This window comes from Corythoichthys intestinalis, chromosome 1, assembly GCF_030265065.1.
Source record: "Corythoichthys intestinalis isolate RoL2023-P3 chromosome 1, ASM3026506v1, whole genome shotgun sequence".
Lineage (NCBI taxonomy): Eukaryota > Metazoa > Chordata > Actinopteri > Syngnathiformes > Syngnathidae > Corythoichthys > Corythoichthys intestinalis.
Genome location: NC_080395.1, coordinates 66108633 through 66131672, shown reverse-complemented (window position 1 = coordinate 66131672; position 23040 = coordinate 66108633). Strand labels below are relative to the sequence as shown.

Sequence of the window (23040 nt, the reverse complement as noted above, 5' to 3'; positions counted from 1 at the left end):
CCCCCCCCCCCCCCTTTTTTTTTTTGGCAGCAATAACTTTAACCAGACACTTCCTGTAGCTGCAGATCAGTCTGGAACATCGATTAGGACTAATCTAGGCCCATTCTTCTCTACAAAACTGCTGTAGTTCAGTCAGATTCCTGGGATGTCTGGCATGAATCACTGTCTTTAGGTCATGCCACAGCATCTCAATGGGGTTCAAGTGTGGACTCCAGAACGTGTATTTTGTTCTTCTAAAACCATTCTGAAGTTGATTTTCTTCTGTGTTTTGGATCATTGTCTTGTTGCAGCATCCATCCTCTTTTTAGCTTCAACTGCCTGACAGACAGGCTCAGGTTTTCTAGCAAAACATCCTGATAAATTTTTGAATTCATTCTTCCATTAATGATTGCAAGTTGTCCAGGCCATGTGGCAGCAAAACAGCCCCAAATCATGATGCTCCCTCCACCATGCTTCACGGTGGTGATGAAGTGTTGACGTTGGTGAGCTGCTCCATTTTTCCTCCACACATGACGTTGTGCGTTACTCCCAAACAATTCAACTTTGGTTTCATCAGTCCACAAAATATTCTGTGGAGTGTCCAAGTGCCTGTTTGCGAGCATTAAATGAGCAACAATGTTTTTTTTTGTTTGTTTGTTTGTTTGTTTTTTTTTAAGACAGCAGTGGCTTCCTCTGTGGAGTCCTCCCATGAACACTATTCTTGGCCATAGTTTTACATATAGTTGATGTGTGCAGAGATATTGGACTGTGCTAGTGATTTCTGTAAGTCTTTAAGAGACACCCGAGTGTTCTTTATTTTACCTGAGTATTCTGCGCTGAACTCTTGGCGTCATCTTTGCTAGACGGCCACTCCTTGGGAGAGAAGCAACGGTGCCAAACCCTCTCCATTTGTAGACAACAACTCTGACTGTCGACTGATGAACATCCAGACTTTTAGAGATGGTTCTTGGTTGATCGCAGGTCTTCAGACAGCTCTTTTGACCGAGCAATGATGCACAACAGACAATGCTTCTCAAGATAATTCTTACCAGGTGTGTGTTTTATAGTGGGCAAGGCAGCTTTAAACCACTCATCAGTGATTGGGCACACATGGAGTTAAAATGTTTGGTAAAAATTGGTTTCAACTGCTCTTTAAGTCTCCTTAGGCAGAGGGTTTACTTACTTATTTTTCCCTCTTCTATCATTGTTTGCATGCTAATCTCATTAAAATATGAAAACCTGTATATGTTTAGGTGGTTTTAGTTAAAGCAGACGCTGTTTTTACATCTGTGTGATTTTGACAACGATCAGATCACATTTGATCGTGATTTTATGAAGAAATGTGAGAAAATCCAAATGGTTCAGATACTTTTTCACACCACTGTATTGTACTTCCTCAAGTAAAATTTATCGTATATGTCGGCATTTCCATAAGCCCAGGTGGGCGAGACGATAGGCATCTCGGAGGAAATTATGGGTCTCACCATCCTGGCTGCCGGTACGTCCATCCCCGACCTTATCACCAGTGTTATTGTGGCCCGCAAAGGTCTAGGAGACATGGCTGTGTCCAGCTCAGTCGGCAGTAACATCTTTGACATCACTGTAGGGTAAGCCAATGACATTTTTGTTCTCTTCATACCGCAATCGTGCAATGACTATTCTTGTATTTTTTTTGTGCTTGTAGTTTGCCAGTTCCGTGGCTATTGTACTCACTGATGCATAACGGCCAACCGGTGACCGTCAGCTCTAACGGCCTCTTCTGCGCCATCGTTCTGCTCTTTCTCATGCTCCTTTTCGTCATCATCTCCATCGCAACGTGTCACTGGAAGATGAGCCGAATGCTCGGCCTCACTATGTTCACGCTCTACTTTGTCTTTCTCGTGTTAAGTGTCCTGCTGGAAGATCGTGTTCTCATCTGCCCAGTCTCCATTTGACGCGTTTGACCCAAGGCTTGGTTAGCCGAGGATGATGTGCAAAATATAATTAATTCTTGATATTAATGAGGTCACAATTCAATTTAACACTAACTAGGTAGCTACAGTGGACCAGAAAATATGAGACACTCGGTGGTTATAAGCCGAGACAATCCGTCACTAGATGGCGGCAGTGAGAGCATGTACATTTGTGCTTGGAACTAGCATTTTCCATTTTCTGGTGCAGTAACATTACCACAAATCAATAGGAAAAAAAATACAAGTGCTATGAATTACATGATGTCCACTGAAAAAAAGCATGAAATCCAAGACAAATATATATCTTGGGGAAAAAAATCCCTAATAAACAACTCAAGAATAAATTAAGCAAAAGTGAAGTGAAAGCAACCATTCTTTACGTTCTATTTAGCGAAAATGAGTTGCAAAAACCTAAATTCATAAAAATGTATTTCAAATACTGTACTATTTACCATAGAACCTGTAAGAAAACTACCGTTAGTTTAATCTTGTCGGTTGTGTGGGAATTCCTGTTGTCAATAGAAGCTAACAAGTGTTTTTTGTTGCGTGTCGATACAGTTTACATGGTGTCCTAAAGTGTCATGTGCCTTGCTCTACTAATTTGCAACAAGCAAATGTACATTTAATCACAAAACAAAACAATTTTTCATTTCAAAACATTCTGCAATATTATATATATATATATACAGTGCCTTGCAAAAGTATTCGGCCCCCTTGAACCTTGCAACCTTTCGCCACATTTCAGGCTTCAAACATAAAGATATAAAATTTTAATTTTTTGTCAAGAATCAACAACAAGTGGGACACAATCGTGAAGTGGAACAAAATTTATTGGATAATTTAAACTTTTTTAACAAATAAAAAACTGAAAATTGGGGCGTGCAATATTATTCGGCCCCCTTGCGTTAATACTTTGTAGCGCCACCTTTTGCTCCAATTACAGCTGCAAGTCGCTTGGGGTATGTTTCTATCAGTGTTGCACATCGAGAGACTGACATTCTTGCCCATTCTTCCTTGCAAAACAGCTCGAGCTCAGTGAGGTTGGATGGAGAGTGTTTGTGAACAGCAGTCTTCAGCTCTTTCCACAGATTCTCGATTGGATTCAGGTCTGGACTTTGACTTGGCCATTCTAACACCTGGATACGTTTATTTTTGAACCATTCCATTGTAGATTTGGCTTTATGTTTTGGATCATTGTCCTGTTGGAAGATAAATCTCCGTCCCAGTCTCAGGTCTTGTGCAGATACCAACAGGTTTTCTTCCAGAATGTTCCTGTATTTGGCTGCATCCATCTTCCCGTCAATTTTAACCATCTTCCCTGTCCCTGCTGAAGAAAAGCAGGCCCAAACCATGATGCTGCCACCACCATGTTTGACAGTGGGGATGGTGTGTTCAGGGTGATGAGCTGTGTTGCTTTTACGCCAAACATATCGTTTTGCATTGTGGCCAAAAAGTTCAATTTTGGTTTCATCTGACCAGAGCACCTTCTTCCACATGTTTGGTGTGTCTCCCAGGTGGCTTGTGGCAAACTTTAAACGAGACTTTATATGGATATCTTTGAGAAATGGCTTTCTTCTTGCCACTCTTCCATAAAGGCCAGATTTGTGCAGTGTACGACTGATTGTTGTCCTATGGACAGACTCTCCCACCTCAGCTGTAGATCTCTGCAGTTCATCCAGAGTGATCATGGGCCTCTTGGCTGCATTTCTGATCAGTTTTCTCCTGGTTTGAGAAGAAAGTTTGGAAGGACGACCGGGTCTTGGTAGATTTGCAGTGGTCTGATGCTCCTTCCATTTCAATATGATGGCTTGCACAGTGCTCCTTGAGATGTTTAAAGCTTGGGAAATCTTTTTGTATCCAAATCCGGCTTTAAACGTCTCCACAACAGTATCTCGGACCTGCCTGGTGTGTTCCTTGGTTTTCATAATGCTCTCTGCACTTTAAACAGAACCCTGAGACTATCACAGAGCAGGTGCATTTATACGGAGACTTGATTACACACAGTTGGATTCTATTTATCATCATCGGTCATTTAGGACAACATTGGATCATTCAGAGATCCTCACTGAACTTCTGGAGTGAGTTTGCTGCACTGAAAGTAAAGGGGCCGAATAATATTGCACGCCCCACTTTTCAGTTTTTTATTTGTTAAAAAAGTTTAAATTATCCAATAAATGTTGTTCCACTTCACGATTGTGTCCACTTGTTGTTGATTCTTGACAAAAAAAATTAAATTTCATATCTTTATGTTTGCAGCCTGAAATGTGGCGAAAGGTTGCAAGATTCAAGGGGGCCGAATACTTTTGCAAGGCACTGTATATATATATATATATATATATATTTTTTTTTAAAGGACTAAAACCTGAGTCCGATTATCAGTGCTGGGAAAGTGCATTTTCTACATGAACTAGTTCAAATTGCAGTTCACAAATTATAAAATGAACTGTGCAGTTCATAATTCGAGATTGATTTAAGTTCATGGTTCAAATAAATGAAATTTTGTAATTCTTTCTTCTCCCAAATAATTTCTGCAAGCTATTGTTAACAAAGTCGATGTCAGAATCACAGACAGCAATTGTTTTATCAACTGAAACTTTGTCAGATTCATCTTCATATTCAAATTCAAATCTGTGTCGGTACTGACCTGTTCGTAAAACTTAAATATTAGTACTGGGCCAGTGTTCTGTCAGATTTTGTACCCCATCATAAATTGCAACTTTGCAATTCTGAAGAGTTAATTGTGTGCGATTGTGTATGAATGCAAACATATGGCAAGCAAGTAGGATTTTGTAAATTGTGATATATTGTTAGTTTCTTGTTACAATATTGTACTGTCAAGGGCCTCTTTTTGTTTGTACATATAATTGTGTTAATAAAACAAAAAACAAAAAAAACTTTGCGGTTCTGCACATGCGCGTAAGGTTACAAATGGCTGCGAATGCAGTGATTCCAAAGTTAACGCCAAAAACTTTCTATAAATAAAGAAATGACATACTTACGTTTGGTCATGGACGCACACGAAGGAACGTTCTCTCATCAAGTCTTCCCCTTGCCGTTAAGCATTTATTATGCTGTATTCATGTTGTAGACGTATGTTTATGATGAAATTTATTTAGAATCATTGGATAATATTTAAAGTCCAACTGAATGTAAAAGAATGGATATTCGCCGCCATAAAAGCTTCGTGAGCAAAAGCTGCCATATTTGCTTAAACAACACAGCCGTGACAGACTCAGGCAGCTTGAGTTGCCAAGTTGGATAGTTTTCCGCTATTAAGGTTTGGTGTTTTTTTTTTTTTTTGGTCGGATACGTACCACATCTCTTATGATCACCCTGGGTTCACACAGTCAATGGATGAGACTTGGGGGATGGGGGAAATGCACTGTTTTGTTATATATCATCTCGTGAGATATGCACAAGAGTTACTCGACAATGAACAAGGTTATGAACGCCGCTCACAACCGCTAGAATGAGCGCATTCACACTGACTTTCATGAGACAAAAATGATGTGTTCAGTTCATGTTCACTCAAAATATGAACACTTTCATGCACAACACTGCCTATTATTGTCCTAGAAAATTTAAAAAAAAAAAAAAAAAAAAAAAAAAAAGATTCTCTAAAATGATTTCTGTGCAGAAAAGATAGACAACAAGGTTATTACATGACTTTATTTACATTGAAAGAGCCCTGAATTTCTGGTCCTTGAGAGAACCATCAGCACACCGGCACAGTGTGAATAACTCTTATAAAAAGTTTTCTTTTTTTTTTTTTTTTTTTTTACAAAGCATTACAATATACAGATTGTGCAGTTATTCATTTACACATTTTCCATTTTAAAGATAAATGTCAGCTTTCCCAAGCTGTTCCCATCGAAGTCAGTTCAAGTTAAATCAGCTAGCCCACTTTTACGGGCCAAAGTGCAGCAGCCTCGTGACCTTCAAATCATTTGTTCTTTCTTGATATCACAAAAGTTCTTTTCCTCTAACCAATATAACACACTCCAAAATAATTCATACGCAGTAACAAGAATTTACTAGTAAATTTTGAAAGACATTGGCGCTGTATTTTGAAGTGAATATGATTTCTGGTTTTCTGTACATTTTTATGATCTCTGGTGGCTCAGTGGAGCAGGTTTTATTAAGCCATTCCCTTTTGACAGATTTGGAAAATATGCATGTGGAGCATCTTCATAGGCCACACCATTATATGTGGCAGATCTGCCCCTAAACTATTGCGAGTCAATGGAATAAATTTTATCAAGTGCCTAATTTTTTCCATCTTTTTCTTTTTTTAAATCCGATGACTATACACGTTTGATATATATCAGCGTCAAATGTATCTTTGACCGATGACCTTTTGTGCATCTAATGAGCTACCGTGATGATAGTTATTGAAATATTCACATTAAAAAATTAATACATGTCCTAAAATGGCAGACAAATTAAGCGCCGGGGACCTTGGATTTGTTCCATCCAGGCTCCCATTTATATATACTGTATAAAAGTAATTCCATCTTTCATCCGAGTGCATTGTCTTTTTACTGTCTTTTGCTAAACGTATACCATTTTTTCTCACGTATAGTAGGACACACTTGTGGAATTGACGCCACCCCCACCTGAAAAAAAATTGACCATTCAGAAGTTGACCTTATCGCTGTGCTGGTATCCATGCTCAAAAATTAAAACGTAAAATGCAGAGTAATTTAATAGATTGAGAGTTCATGTGTTCAAACATATTTTGTGTAGGTAAAAGTTTCTTACATGGCAAATAGTTGCAGTCATAAATTATGAAGACGACATACGCTAACGCACTGTAGTAGTCCGGCTAACTGATGGCATGTTCTCATCTAAGGCAATGCATGGACATTAGGGGTGGAATGATACATTGACCTAGATAATTAGATCATTTACTTAGTAGCAACGGACCAATCAAATCGACTGAAATGCAAAATATTGATCAAAATAGTCACCTTTTTGATATGCTGTTTTGTTAAACATTTTTTCATTTAAATGTTTGAAATGTTTCAGCAAGAATATTGTCAAAAAATTTAAAATATTTTTTTATTGCTTTAGGTGAAATGTACGGAATTGTATTAAATATGTACACAATATCCTATTTAATCAATCCATGAGGCCTGGCTGGGCACAACCTGAAACGGCAACGAGGTTTCCTCTTACCATGAGCTCACCAAACGTGGGAGGGGCCAAGAGGACAGGGACCTTGGCGGTCCGATCCCCAGCTACAAAAGCTGGCTCTAGGGTCATTGAATGTCGCCTCTCTGGTAGGGAAGAAGCCAGAGCTGGTGTGTGAATTTGAGAAGTTTCGACTAAATGCAGTCAGGCTCACCTCGACACATGGCTTGGGCTCTGGTACTACTACTCTTGAAAGGGGTTGGAGACTTCTCCACTCTCGACTTACCCTCGGTGAGAGGCACAGAGCAGGTGTAGGCATACTTATACATGGCTTGGTGGCTGTACATTGGGCCTCACCCTGGTGGGTGAGGGGGTAGCCTAGTTGGGCCTTCGGGTGGGAGGACAGGTTCTGAATGTTGTTTGTGCTTACGCACCAAATAGATCAGACTACCCACCGTTTTTAGAGTCCTTGGAGGGGGTGCTGGAGCGCACGACTTCTGTAGACTCCCTTGTTCTGCTGGGTGTCATCGTTTGAGTTGAGTTCTGTGAAGTTTGTGCTCTAGTGTGTCTTGTCCTTGTGATTGCCCATTGATTTGTGTGTGGACCAAACTGCTGCCTCTTGTGTCACCCACATGTGCTTCATTGTCATGACCCCTTGTCAGTATTTAAGATCCCCATGTGCTGTCAGTTGTTGTGTCATCATCTATCTCAACATCTATGCCCATGTCCATGCTCCTTGTATTCCTGTGCCCTTGTCCTGCCTGATTGTCATAGTTAGTTGTTCTGATCCTCTTGCCTTTTGGTTGTACTTTGTTTTTGTTACCTTCAATTTAAGCTTTTTGAGTCTCCACCACCACCGTGCCTAGCTTCATTGCTTTTCCTGCGTTTGGGCCTATCCCTTCTTCGTTCCTTGCCTGTTCGCCACGACCCCTGACACTGTAGGACTTCAAACTCACATGGGCAATGATGGAATTTGAGTGGTGTAGTGGATTATATACATAATGAACAGGATGTTCAAAAAATACGGATACCAGGATACCGTAGGCCACAATTGGATAACTGACTTTGCGTTCATGTCATCTTGCAGCTGCCTGTTTTGGACACTCAAGAGAGGGGCGTGGCTTACCGCCACCTGGTGGGGAAACGGCTCTAATGCAGGGGTAGCCAACATCAGTCTTCGAGGGCTCCTATCCAGCTTGATTTCCATGTCTCCCTCCTCCATCACATCTGACTCAAATAATCAGGATCGTTATCAAGCTCCTGCAGAGCTTACTGATGAGCTGATCATTTGATTCAGGTGTTTTAAAGTTTCGGGCACCATTGCATAAAATATATTTGAATTGCCCGCTAGTTGTTGGACCTGTAGAGGTCGCAGTGCGTAAAAAATTACCTATTGACGGGGTTCAACTCATATTGGGGAACGATCTGCCGGGAGAAAGCGTTTTCCCCATTCCGAAAGTTAAGGTTGACCATGTATGTGAATCACTGCTGTCGCCAACAACACCTAAAGTAACTGCTAAAATAGTACATCGTGTTGAGTTGCTTCCTGCGGGAGCTGGAGTAAAATTTGATGTGGACAATCATACAGCAATAAGGGCACAGCGTTATAATCCAAATCAAAATTGGCGTTTCAAAAACGCTGCCCTCCCGAGGCCTGTCGCTTCCACAAATTTAGTAAACGAGGCCGTAGTTAGTAACTGGTTCCCTCCTTTTGTTGGTGACGTGGAGTGGGACTCTGTGGGGCCACCTGAACCTGCTAACGCTAATGTGCGCGCCCACTCGGCTAAAAGAGGAACCTATCGTTATTGGCCCTCCAAAGGTAGGAAGCGTACTTACTACTTAGGGTCAAGCCCGCTACCGATAGCGGTGTATACTGACCATAACCCCTTAGTGTTCCTCAGACAAATGCGGAACAACCAACGACTAATGCAGTGGTCCGTTTTGGTCCAAGACTTCAACCTGGACATTCGTCACAAAAAAGGTACTGACTGTCAACGCTCTACGAGGTCGCATTTGACAGCATTCTGCCGCAGTCCTCCTCGGCAGCTGTTTGCTTGCCATTCAATCTCGTTTGCATTTGATCGCTAGTTTAATACACTCCCGCTTTTTCAGTGAGATCTTTTGTGTTTATTCGTTATTGGATATTTTTTGTTCACCACTGTAAATAAGAGCACTGAAGCAATAGGTGTAAGTCGCCATTTCTGTTCAACCCGTTTTCTCCTGTTTTGTATAGCGTAGGAGGTTAGGTTAGTGGCTGTCTTTTCTTTGTTCCTTTTACATGATCAGGGTTTAGTTAGCGGATGGGGTTTAAGTGTAGTTCCTTTTGTTTGTTGTTTTGGCCTGGGCTTACCCTGAAGTCACGCTTCTTCGGCATTCTGTATATATTCATTGTGAGTTTGATTATTGTGAATAAATTTGTGTCCACTTGTAAATTTGTGTGGCTTGTTTTATGCTACGTCCTTAGCGAGCCATCCATGGGACGTAACAGGTGGACATCACAGAAGTGGTTAAAAAGCTCCTCAGTGACAAGGCTCTGGGTATAGATGAGATCCACTCAAAGTTTCTAAAGGTTATGGATGTTGTTGGGTTATCTTGGTTGACATGCCTCTACAACATTGTGGACATTACCTCTGGAATGGCAGACCAGGGTGGTGGTCCCGCCACTGGAAGGTGTGTTCCAACTATAGGATCACACTCCTCAGCCTCCCTTGGAAGGTCTATTCAGGGGTACTGAACTGGAGGGTCCGTAGAGAGGTTGATTATTATATGCAGGAAGAATAGTGGAGTTTTCGTCCTGGTTGTGGAACAATGGACCAGGTCAACACCCTCAGCAGGGTACTTACGGGGGTAGGTCAGTTCGCCCAACTATTATACATGCGTTTTGTGGACTTGGAGAAGGCGTTAGGCTGTCCCCCCCAGAGAATCCTGTGTGTAAGTATGGGGTACCGGACCCCCTAATATGGGCAGTTTGGTCCCTGTACGACCAGTGTCAGAGTTTGGTCCAAATAGCCGGCAGTAAGTCGGATTTGTTTCCAGTGTGGTTCCACTCTGCTAAGGTTGCCCTTTGGCACCGATTCTGTTGCTAACTTTTATGGACATAATATACAGTATACTGTAGGTGCAGCTAAGACGTTGAGCGTGTCAGCTTTGGTGGCCACAGCTTTGCACTTCTGCTTTTTGTAGATGATGTGATTCTGTTGGCTTTATCAAGCTGCAACCTTCAAGTCTAACTGGAGCGGTTGGAATAAAAATAAGCACCTCCAAATCTGAGACATTCGATCTTGACCTGAAAAAAGTGAAATGCCCTTTCTGGGTCAGGGATGAGGTCCTTCCCCAATAGAAGGAGTTTAAGTATCTTGAAGTCTTGTTCAAGAGTGAGGGAAGAATTGAGTAGGAGAGTGACAGGCAGACGCCTCCCTCCCTGACGCCTCCCTGGTGAGGTGTTCCAGGCACATCACAATGAGAGAAGGCCTCAGAGTCGACCCAGGATATGCTGCGGAGACTATTTATCCCGGCTGGCCTGGGAACGCCTCGGGATACCCCTGAAGAGCTGGGAAAAATGGCTGACGGAAGTGGTGGGCTTTTCTACTGAAGCACTGCCCCTGTGACCAGATGTCGGTCTCAGGGCCTTGAATCAAATCGTGGCAGACTGTGTAATCGAGGCAAATGTCAGATCGTTGTCCAAAGAATGGCTCTCATCTTGTATCACGGGTCATGAAATTGTCGTGATTGACACCCCTAACAGCCATTTAAATTAGGTGAACTTGCTCACTTTTGGCCCAATTTTCATGAGGTTTACTTTTTTGCATCTCAGCCAAAATATGTGTACTACACGATATTTTTTTTAAAAATTGCACGGCGCCGTACGTAACCATATTCAATTTGCCACGTCCTCGTTTTTCAGTTTTCTTGCCGTCCACACTTATGGAATGCACCCACACCTTTGCCATACTAGTTAAATATGACTATAAAACGGAACATGTCGTATTGAATAAATGAGCATTTATGGTTCCAGTGGTCACCTCTGTCCACACTCGTGTTACAGGGTGCATTTGAGTCTTCTTTGCTACACCACAATCATTTGGAAATTCAGTTTTTCCGGAATGGACCAGGACATGTGATCTCTCATTGTCAAGTTATAGTGTTTTATCAGTATCTCATTCACTTGTTTTGTTTTTTTGTTTGTTTTTTGAGTGCCCACAAAATGTGTACTATACATGAGAAACAGTAACACAATTGTGTTAAGGCTATAAGTTGACTCAAGATGAGCATGTCAGCTATTAAGCATTTAAAGCTTGATATCAAATGGAGTAAAAAGATGATTGTTGAAATAAACGTGCAGTAAGTCAAGTAAAATACTATTAAAAACAAGTAAAAACGACAATTGATTAAAATCTCCACATCCATTGTTCATCTCTTAATGCACATCATAATTATCATTATTAATATCTGGACAGAAATTAGTGAAAGAGGCCTATTAAATATTCCATTGCCTCCCCTATTCAGAAATTCAAACAGACATGATGTACTGACTGCTTGTCCAACAAGAACGTAGAGATGATTTGTACGACAGTTTTAAAACAAGTATTTCATATACTATACAGAGTACCGTTTTCCTATCTGTGTCTCCGTAAGGTATGAATTACATCCCTTGGGTGGTAAATTTTTAGAACAAAGTCATTCCTTTTCAAGTCAAACTCTTCAAAATGTCAGGCAGCGTGCTTTCATTCTGACTGATAAAAATGAGAAGTTGTGAAAAGCCTCCTGAAGAAAATGACTTGTTAGACACCTACACCCACAGGACAGTCAACAGATGACATTAAAATAAATAAATCTCACTTTGTATAAATAGACTTCACACGAAAATATCAGCAACACTAGTTTCCATGTAAAATATTGCTTTGAAAAATACTTTTCTGGTACGCAGTAACAGTCTTTTTTGGGGAGGCTGAAATGAAGGAGGGCTACATGATGCGCTTTCCAGCCACACAGACTTCATGGCAGGTTACCTGAGCTCATCATTTAGAGGTAGGGCTCCCCAAATGTCCTGCGACACTCCATGACGCCTGCACTGGGGGGACGGTCACAGTTGTGCGTGAGCTTGGCCAGGCTCGGCGACAGCCGGTCATAGGCCAGCTTGTACTCGCGATCGAAGGCGTCTGCGCAAAGAGCAGCAGCGATGCCAATTATTCAGTGGGACATTAAAGCTACCTTTTTAAAAGATTGCATGGAAAAGTTTCCTCTAATACAGTGCTGGCCAAAAGAATTGGCACCCCTGCAATTCTGTCAGATAATGCTCAATTCCTCCCAGAAAATGTTTGCAATTACAGATGCTTTGGTAGTAATATCTTCATTTATTTTGCTTGCAATGAAAAAACACAAAAGATATGAAAAAATGGGCCGGACAAAAGTATTGGCACCCTTTGAAAAATCATGTGATGCTTCTGTAATGTGTGTAATTAACAGTGCATGTTACTTACCTGTGGCACATAACAGGTGGTGGCAATAACTAAATCACACTTGCAGCCAGGTAAACTGGACTGGGGATGGTGTGGCTCAGTTGTAGAGTAGTTGTCCCCCAACCCAGAGTTTATAGGTTCGATTCTCTGCCTTGATGAACTGGCATAAGTGTCCTTGAGCAAGATACTGAACCCCACATTGCTCCTGGTGCTGCGTCACCAGTAGGTAGATGGCAATGTAGTGTAAAGCGCTTTGAGCACCTTGAAAGGTGGAAAAGCGCTATACAAGTATAACACCATTTACCATTAAAGTTGACTCAACCTCTGTCCTGTGTCTTTGTGTGTACCACATTGAGTATGGAGAAAAGAAAGAAGACCAAAGAACTGTCTGATGACTTGAGAAGAAAAATTGTGAGGAAGTCTCCAAAGACCTGAATGTTCCTGTGTCTACTGTGCGCAGTGTCATCAATAAGTGTAAAGCTCATGGCACTGCTGCTAACCTCCCTAGATGTGGAATGGAAAACAAAAATTGACAAGAGATTTCAAAGAAAGATTGTGTGGATGGTGCATAAAGAACCTCGATTAACATCCAAATAAGTTCAAGCTTTCCTGCATTCCGGTCAACCCGTACTATCCGTCGGCGTCTGAATGTAAACGGATACCAAGGAAGACCCCACTTCTGACACAGAGACATAAAAAAGCCAGGCTGGAGTTTGCGCAAACTTACCTGAGAAAGCCAAAAATGTTTTGGAAAAATGTTCTCTGGTCAGATGAGACAAAAGTAGCGCTTTTTGAGAAAATGCATCAACATAGAATTTACAGGAAAAAATACGAGGCCTTCAAAGAAAAGAATACAGTCCCCACAGTCAAACATGGCGGAGGTTCCCTGATGTTTTGGGGTTGCTTCGCTACCTCTGGCAGTGGACTGCTTGACCGTGTACATAGAATTATGAAGTCTGAAGACTACCAAAAAATGTTGCACCATAATGTAGGGCCTTCCTCAGAGGTCATGGGCCTTGCAGCAGGACAATGACCCAAAACACTGCAAAAAGCACTATAAAATGGTATGAGAGAAAGCACTGGAGACTTCTAAAGTAGCCAGCAATGAGTCCAGACCTGAATCCCATAGAGCACCTGTGGAGAGATTTGAAAATGGCAGTTTGGAGAAGGCACCCTTCAAATCTCAGAGACCTGGAGTAGTTGGTCAAAGAAGAATGGTCTAAAATTCCAGCAGAGCATTGTAAGAAACTCACTGATGGATTCCATACGTGGTTGTCCGCAGTAATTTTGTCTAAAGGTTGTGCTACCAAGTATTAGGCTGAGAGTGCCAATACTTTTGTTTGGGCCATTTTTTGGAGTTTTGAGTAAAATGATAATGATTTAATTTTTTTTTTTTTTTTTTTAATTCTCTGTTGTGTTTTTTCATTGCAAGCAAAATAAATAAACATATTAGTACCAAAGCATTTGTAATTGCAATCATTTTCTGGGAGAAATTGAGCATTATCTGACAGAATTGCCGGGGTGCCAATATTTTTGGCAAGCACTGTACATCATTTTCTTAACTGCATGTAAACATTCATTTGAAAGTGTAATTCCTCACAGGTTCTACTGTATGTCACATGACCATTTAGATGAAGATGTCACAAGAGTGGCATGGTACAGCCAAAACATTTTTTTATTTTACCATTTTCTTCAAAACCCAAGCTAAGTTTCCTGTCATACATCATTTCCTCAACTGCATGTAAACATTTGTTGGAAGTGTACTTCATCACAGGTTCAACTGTATGTCGTGTGACAATTTAGATAAAGACGTAACAAGAGAGACATGGTACACCAAAACAGTTTTGTTTTCTTTACCATTTTCTTCAAAACTTAATCCAGCGACTTACCAACATCAATGTTGTCTTTTCCCAGCGCCACCAGGGAAAGGAAGAGAAGGTCTCTGTACAAACTCCTAGGTGGGACAAGTTTAAGATTAGCAACCCATGGAAACTAATAAATTTTCCAGACTATAAAGTTCCACTTTAAAAACAAAACAAAAAAATAGTTTGGTTAAATTGGAATAGCGTCCCGCATGAATGCAATTTTTAGATCGCAAGGCTGCGTGACGTCACCATCGTAAACTGGAAGGGGGTCAACATAGAAGCGCGCTCGCATACAACCCATGCTAGTACAGCTTGTTTTCTGCCGGTCATCTTTCAAAAACTAACATGCCGAGTAAACACTGCTGCTATGGAAGTTGTAGAAACAACTGGAGGCTTTACGACCGCCCACACACGCACACACACACACACACACACACACACTATATATATATATATATATATATATATATATATATATATATATATATATATATATATATATAATAAATTAATTAATTAATAAATACATTGAACACTAGGGGTGCAACGGTTCAGTTAGCCCACGGTTCGGTTTGAACCTCGGTTTTAGGATCACGGTTTCGGTTCGGTTTCGGTTTGCTTTTTGCTTTTTTGTTTTGTTTTCTTTAAACTGCCTTTATTTTGCTTTTAAGAAAATGAAATAAACATTTAAAATGTAAACATGTTCGACTGTTAAAATGCCTCTTAGCTCTTTGGCTAGTTTAGTGACTAACTACTGAAATACACACACAGTAGTAAAAAAGTTACTCGGCAAAGTAACTGGTGTTACCTTTCATGTTTTTTTTTTTTCATTTAAAAAAACAAACAAACAAAAAACCCCATAGTAACCTTTGCTATGTTTGGAGGTCATTTCATGTTGTGAATCAACCGTTAAAGTTAATAAAATTGCTCCCGTTTTTGCATTAGTTCCCTTTTGTCTACTTTTGACATGTGAAAATTTTAAAACGGTTTCATCATTTAAAGATAGACTCAAGTCAAGATTTTGCTCATTTAGGAGTATTTTAGATAAAAAGTTACTTAGGTTCACTACGAAGGTTCACTACAACAGAGCCTTTCTGAGAACTTTACTGCTCTAAAATGGCGGCTGTTTACTAACGCTACCGAGTCTGCCATTTCGCATGTAGTTCTATATGCATGAGATATCTAGGCGTAGGTTGTCGGCTGCAGTCAGGAAATATTGGAGCCACCAAGCCTAGCATCGCATTTGCTACAGCGTCACAACAAACACTCTTCCCTCTCCGTGCCTCTGACTTTTCTCGCGTCATTCAACCAACGTATTAACGAACGGAGGAAAAAAAACGTAATGCACGAAAAACGTACAGAATTTGAACGTAACGTACGGCGTACACATTTAAAAATCAGTGCTCACTTGTACAAATTACGCCAAGACCGTACAACTTGACAGGTATGAATTATAATGGACCGTCACAGTTAGGTAGTAGCACTCTGTAGCACGGGACGTCCAACTATCAGTGGTCACGGCGAAACTATGTGCTTTAGCAAAGTCATCTTCGATGGCTTTGCGTGCCATTTCATAAATGTCGGGGAATACGTTGTTGGAGAAATATGTCCGCGAGGGAACAATGTAACGCGGGTCAAGCGCTGCAAATAAATTAACCAAGCTCGCCATGTGTTTTCACTGGTGTCATCTCCGGGGTTGTCCTGCTCTGAGAAAGTGATATCTGTGGGTGAAGCCGGCTGATGTGCCGGAGTCATGTTATAAGTGTTGCCATTAGCATAGGGAACAAGCGCTGAGCAACGCTTGCAAATTGTTGCAATTTTTTTTCAATATTTTCTCTCCCTCCTATTTTCTCTCCCACCGCAATATAGTCCACGGGGAAACCGAAATGTTGCCACACCGCAGATTTGAAAGAAGCCAGTACTTCCTCAAAATTCGGTCTCTCCACTCCTCCGCTCGCCATAGCTTGTTTTCTTTCTTGTTTCACTTTCACTTCGCTCGTAAGTAGAGATGTTCCGATCGATCAGGTCCGATCACGTCATTTTCAAAGTATCGGAATCGGCAAAAAAATATCGGCCATGCCTTTTTTTAATATATTTATATTTTTTAATTAAATCGTTTTCTAATTGTATTTTAAAGTTACAGACATAATATGTTATACTCATCCAGTCTTTAGTTTAGGCTTAATGTAGGGTTATCAAATTTATCCCGTTAACGGCGGTAATTAATTTTTTAAAAAATGTATCTCATTAAAATATTTAACGCAATTAATGCATGTGTTGCATGACCCACTAACGCGTGGTCGCGTTCAATCTGAAATGGCGCCGTTCTCCTATATGGAAAGATAAAAGGCAGCGTAAATTGAGTAGAGTGAATTTTGGCAGCCTTTGGAGCCGTTTTTTAATTGGCTAAAGCCTTACAATCCTTCTCCCTATGATTAGAGATATCATGGGAAGCAATGTGGGGAAGCAAGGTAGCAATTGATCTTTATCCTAACACCTTATGATATTTCCCAACGCAGAGAAGATACAGTATATCAATTGGTAGCACTACACACAGTCATGGTTCCACTTCCCATCATGCATTTGGCCATGGCTACAGTATCATTTACTGAAAGCTCAACAAATACACTAGATGGCAATATTTAGTCACAATATACAAAGTCACAAGTCTTTCTATCCGTGGATCCCTCTCACAGAAAGAGTGTTAATAATGTAAATGCCATCTTGAGGATTTATTGTCATAATAAACAAATACAGTACTTATGTACTGTATGTTGAATGTATATATTCGTCAGAGTTTTATTCATTTTTTTCTAAATGCATTACCAAAATGTATATGATCGGGAAAACTTATCGGGAATGATTGGAATTGAATCGGGAGCAAAAAAAAGCAATCAGATCGGGAAATATCGGGATCGGCAGATACACAAACTAAAACGATTGGGATCGGATCGGGAGCAAAAAAACATGATCGGAACAACCCTACTCGTAAGCGAGAGAGGGCGTCGATCGGCTTCTATTACACAGGTGCTTGACAGCGATCGGACATTTACTTGCGGCGGGCGGGAATTTCTCCACAGCTGTGCTTCACGTCACACACAGAGCTTGACCAATTCATTCCACAAGCGTTCGGAATAAATTGCAAAACCGAAAAGGCGTATTGAACCGTACAGAACGAACCGTATGGTTCGGCTTTGAACCGCAAACCGTTCCACTCCTATTGAACACGCACAAAAAAATTGAGGGGGTGGGGGCTACTTCGCGATTTTCACTTATTGCAGCGGGTTCTGGTCCCCATTAACTACGAAAAATGAGGGATCACTGTATTTCTGAAAAGCTTTAAGAAGCAAGAATCATTCCCACCACACCGGCCGTCAGCTCAAGTCCCAGCCGAAAATAACGCGTCTCAGGCGGACGACGGGATCGATGCGAGGCACCCCGCTCCATCCGAGAGCATGCCGCTTAATTTGACTCAACAGTGCGTTTCTTCGTTTATATTACCGCTAAATACACAGGCTTGACGCCAATTTAACGGGAGCTATTTTTTCACGGGAGATCTGGCTAGCTCTGACAGTGTTCAACGCAAGCTGCAACGAATGGCAGAAACTTTATTATATCGCAAAATATGAAAACGATTGAAACCATTACTCACCAAATTCAATCTGCTGGCAAATACAGGCAAGTGTGTATGCTGCGCTCCTGTCTGCCCCGGTGTGGATGAGGCCTGCTTTTTGTTTTCGCAGCTTTGCAATGCAACCAAAGGCTCTCCAAGCACTCCATGTACACGTAAAGAGTACGCGCGACTGGAATAACGGAACACAGTTTGGGCCGATGATTGGTTCTCGTCAGTGAAGCATCTAGAAAGATTTGCTGACTGTCCAAGTGTCACTTTTTTGAATGACCGATTTCTGAATTGCTCAGTTTACGTACTAAGTTAATCACATGATGATAATAATAATAATAATTAATTAAATAACCCCCCCCCCCCCCCCCCAAAAAAAAAGAATTTCTCCTCGAATCTACGCAATTCACGTAGGTCACCCTTTTTGACTTCAAAACGGTGAATTTCGCCGAAAGGTGAGAGATTTTCATGCCTCTATGTAAAGACTGGCACTGACATCAAAAAAAAAAAAGAAAAAGAAAAAGCCTTCCTTTCGTTGGTTTCGACACCAATTTTACTATTTACTATTTAATTCTTATGAACGAAATAGAAGCAATGGACCTACTATTGACTGACTTAACTTGGCAAAGACAAGCAGATGACTCACATTTCCTTGTCAAAATGCTACTTGTGTAAATTACGCATTTTTTCTTGTCATGATGCATTTTTTGACTCGTGCGTCCTATACTCCGAAAAATACAGCACTTAGAGAACTCTGGCTAGCTTCAGTCAACATATGGCTCACGTATAACTGACCTTTGTCTTCTGAGCCCGAGCGTCTGGTCCTGTAGCTCGAGCAGGTGAGCCATCGGTCGTCCAACGTCGTTCTTCTGGATACATCTCACCACGCTCTGCAAAAGCTCCTCTGTGAAGGCCTTCTCCTCTTTGGGTACAGTTCGGGTCACAGAGTAGCCCACATCTACCATAATTCACACAAGCCAGTCAAACGGGACTGTTTGTTTAGCATTATAGAGTTCATTTGATGACACTTGGTACAAAATGACATTTGCTCCTGACCTAGGTCAATGTAATCAAGGCAGGTCTAGGGACAGTACTTCAAATATGCAGCTTGTCTTAGAACCATGGCTATGGCTTTCTATAAACCTGAATGCGTTCGTGCAGTCAGGGAACATTCACAAAAACAATACCCACATTCAAATATGGTTCAAGAGTGTATTTGGGACAGACAATTTTGCTCTACTCTCAAAGTTTTTCTTAATGCACACAATGTGTATTTTCACTCATTGATAAACAATGACAAGTAAAAGCTGACTTCTCACTGACACAGATGCGAGCACAGAGAGCACTAAGGCTGCAACCACTAATTGATTAAATTGGTTAAAATTGATTACCGCGTTTTTCGGACTATAAGTCGCAGTTTTTTTTCATAGTTTGGCTGGGGGTCCGACTTATACTCAGGAGAGACTTATGTGTGAAATTATTAACACAATATGATATTTCACATGTTATTTTGGTGTTTTGGAGTGACACTGATGGTTTGGTAAAATTGTTAGCATGTTCTTTATGCTATAGTTATCTGAATAACTTAATAGCTATGGCCACGTTCGCGTTCTGCCTTTGGCAATGTGTGTTCAATTGTATTATTGACTTTTTTATATTGAAATGCATGCTTTTAGTTGTTTCACACCCACGTGGGGGCACACTTGCACCTGTTTACGTGAAGAAGAGCGTTCACACGCCAGAAGAAGACCGACAGCTTCGTAGCTTGGAGTGAGTGGGCGAGTTAGCGAGAGAGAAACACGGCTGCGAACCTACGTTCATGGTTTATGCTTGTAAAATATCTCTACAGAGGCAACGCCTGTGTGTATCATCTTTTCTATTGTTGTTGTGTGTTTTCCCCCCGCGATCGGACGCTTAGAGCCAGTTGTGTGGTTGTTTGAACGATGCGCTAATGCTAGCGAACGCATGCTAACCATATGTGTCATTGCTGTAAAAGCACCTAATTATCATTTATTTACGTCGATGCGAATGTGTTTGGTATCGAGGACGAGATTGATTCATCAAATTATACTGACGTCCAGCATCGTCATTTTGGAATTTAGCCCGCTGAATAGCCAGGACCGAGCCGTAGCATCCTGGTGAGGACCGTATATTTGCATTTCGTTGTTCATGCACTGTACACTGTACACTTATTCAGCATGTTGTTCTCTATTGAATTATTATATTAAATTGCCTTTCAAGATGACATGTCTGTTCTATGTGTTGGATTTTATCAAGTAAATTTCCCCCCAAAATGCGACTTATACTCCGGTGCGACTTGTATATGTTTTTTTTTTCTTCGTTGGGCATTTTATGGCTGGTGCGACTTATACTCAGGTGCGACTTGTAGTCCGAAAAATACGGTAATAAACTAGTTGCCAACTAATTTGATAATAGAGTTTTGCCGGCAGCTATGAGTGATCCCGTTTGGGTCCTTGTTTGTGTGTAATGTAAGGCTGTGCACGCGCCAGTGATTAGAATAAGAGACAGTTCACTGCTTCAACTGCTGAATCAATAATATTCCAAAGCGTTGAAACTTAGATCGCCATTTGAGTTGCTTTCTCCAGTGGGCCTTGGTCAGAGGTTAGCAAATGAAGCCAATTGTATTGTTTGTATTCTTTGTTGATAAGAAATTACTACTTAGCACAGAGCGCTAAGCTAGTTAGCTATTATGCTAATCAGTGTCTTAAATGTCCATTCGTTTAGGAGAAGCATATTAGCACTTGACTTGAGTTATTGTTAAATAATAAAATTGCCTCATTTCTTTTTTATGAACAAACCACACACATAAACCCATTCATATAACAGCTTACGAGTCTCATTGCAACACAAACCCAAACTGTAAATTGCGATACAAGAGAGTGTGCTTTGAGGTTGGATTGTATTTGTGAACAACTGCTTGATAGAGAAAATTGATTCATTACAGTCTGACTCCTCCTTATTCGATTTTGTTGTTTAGTTTGTTTATAGAAAATAAATGAGTCATTGACACAATTTATATCAGGGCTTTGCCCACAGGAAAAAATGTCAATCAGCAGCACTTTTTTATTTGAATGAACGGGACTTTTGTCTGATTTGTGTCATCATGAGAAAAAGTTTTATAGTCAGAACCTTTATTAAAAACTAACAACTTTTATGTACTTAAAACAGTACAGTTGTAGACTACAGTACAGTTAAGTCAGGAAGCTGCAATAAAATATTTTTTAAGGAAATAGTTAACCATTGTCTTCATTGTTACTTAAAACATGCCTAAAACAACTTCAAGTTAAATTGTGACGTAATTAAAAAAAGTGACATTTATCCGATTAATCGTTTAATTAATCGTCTGATTAATCGATTATAAAAATAATCGTTAGTTGCAGCCCTAGAGAGCACACAAATACACGAGTGCAAAGACAACCCAAGCAAAAGGCAGGCGTCTGCAGCCAGAAGACAACACTCACTTTCTAACAACAGAGTACAATTAAACCCTGGAAGAAAGAGAGCAGACAGAGCCTGTTAGCAAAAGGAGACGGCTGGCTCGACATTCAACTCATTTGTTCTTCATAAAATACACAAAACAGAGCCCACAACAACACTTGGACTAGATTGGACTGTCAAATATCAAGAAGAAAAAAATATAAAGATTACTATAAAATGCTAGTGTCATCCGTTTACACATTAAATGTGTCACATTGGGAGTGCCTGCAAAAAGTCCCTTTTGGTCATTACAAATTTCTCACCAGTTTGAAGAATGACTGGGCCATTTTTAAAGCATTAATTACCTTGGGGCGAGGTCATTCTTATGTGGTTTTGCATTCAGGCTATGGATTGTTATTGCGTGGTTTCGTGCAATTCCTCTGAGTCTTCTGATTTCTAGCAGATGCATGACATTTTTGGGCCAAATTGAATGGTATCTTGATAATAATGTAATCTTAGCCACAATGACATCACGTTTTTTTGTGCTAGCATGCATGATGCTTTCACCATTGTGAGAGAATTTTAATCATCCTTAAAACACAACCATGATACATTTCATATTTTGTATGTATTTGTTATGCTTGCATGAGAACATTATAGATTAATCTGTTGTAATCTTTTTGAGTGTGCTTTCATATGGCCTTGACGACTGTAGACGGTATTACAATATGCCCCAATATGATCTGCTATGTTGCTGTTTTTCAATATGCCCAGAATGATTCCTTTTCTGGTTTGATTCCCATTCGTCCAAGTACATGCATTCCTGTCCAGGACAGGCTGTTCCAAGGACAGACAATGTTTTTTTGTGAAAGTCCACCAGAGTTGGACAAGAATAACTTTCACCTATGTTTCTGTGGAAGAAACCATCACTTGTTACCGTAAAAGGTAATTCGCTTGTGTTTCCGAAAAAGGTGTCGTTACACAATAAGCAACGCCATTTCAAAGGGTAAAAAAACTCTTGACTTGTGTATCCACGTTGTACTTTCTGGGTGATCTCAGCTGTACCCGTGATATATCATGTTATATAAAAGTCTTTGAAGCAGGCAATCCTTGGCTGTCTGATTCATTGTTCTCCTCTTGTTATCTGTTGATACTTGTCTCGGACTTCAAACTTGAGCTTCCCTGACAACCATGACGCTTCACTATACTTATGGTGATTCTCAGTTCTCAGTTTACGACCTCTCACTGCTACAGTACTGCGAATAGAGCAGTATGTGTGTGCAGAAAAATAATGTTTCAGACAACATGAACACCAAAACGTTCGGGGATAACTTTCTGACATTCAATGTTAAAGTGTAGTTGAAACAATTCTACTGTATTTCTATATTCTGTAGTTTGACTGGCCACTAAAATGACAGGATTGTAGCCTATTTTATTCATTTCTTTTAAAACCCCATCAATGACTGGTGTAAACATAAACTACAATGAACCCTTTCCATACTCCGACTCTTAATTTTTTTGTAAAGTTCTCTACTGACCTCATAGCTTTCTTTGCAAATTGGTGAAATTTAGTCAAGAGAAGCATACCAACC

At 40.5% G+C, this 23040-nt stretch overlaps 2 protein-coding genes across 9 annotated transcripts in view; one reads left to right on the top strand and one right to left on the bottom strand.

The window, feature by feature from the left end:
• Window positions 1–2611, top strand: part of LOC130923602 (sodium/potassium/calcium exchanger 1-like) — a 52766-nt gene extending 50155 nt beyond the window's left edge. For 4 of the 5 annotated variants that reach the window (XM_057849392.1, XM_057849386.1, XM_057849382.1 and 1 more), the window contains 2 exons: window positions 1420–1586; window positions 1664–2611. In XM_057849392.1, coding sequence (XP_057705375.1) covers window positions 1420–1586; window positions 1664–1913 — 417 coding nt within the window. In that variant the 3' untranslated portion in view covers window positions 1914–2611. Of the gene's footprint in view, window positions 1–1414; window positions 1587–1663 lie in introns of those variants that run through there. The other variant, XM_057849402.1, reaches the window with a different exon arrangement.
• A 2980-nt stretch (window positions 2612–5591) lies between these two features.
• LOC130916069 (C-myc promoter-binding protein-like) overlaps window positions 5592–23040 on the bottom strand; it is a 90287-nt gene continuing 72838 nt past the window's right edge. For all 4 annotated transcript variants that reach the window (XM_057836456.1, XM_057836471.1, XM_057836462.1 and 1 more), the window contains 3 exons: window positions 18806–18968; window positions 14413–14477; window positions 5592–12223 (listed from right to left, as the gene is read on the bottom strand). In XM_057836456.1, coding sequence (XP_057692439.1) covers window positions 12087–12223; window positions 14413–14477; window positions 18806–18968 — 365 coding nt within the window. In that variant the 3' untranslated portion in view covers window positions 5592–12086. The remainder of the gene's footprint in view (window positions 12224–14412; window positions 14478–18805; window positions 18969–23040) is intronic.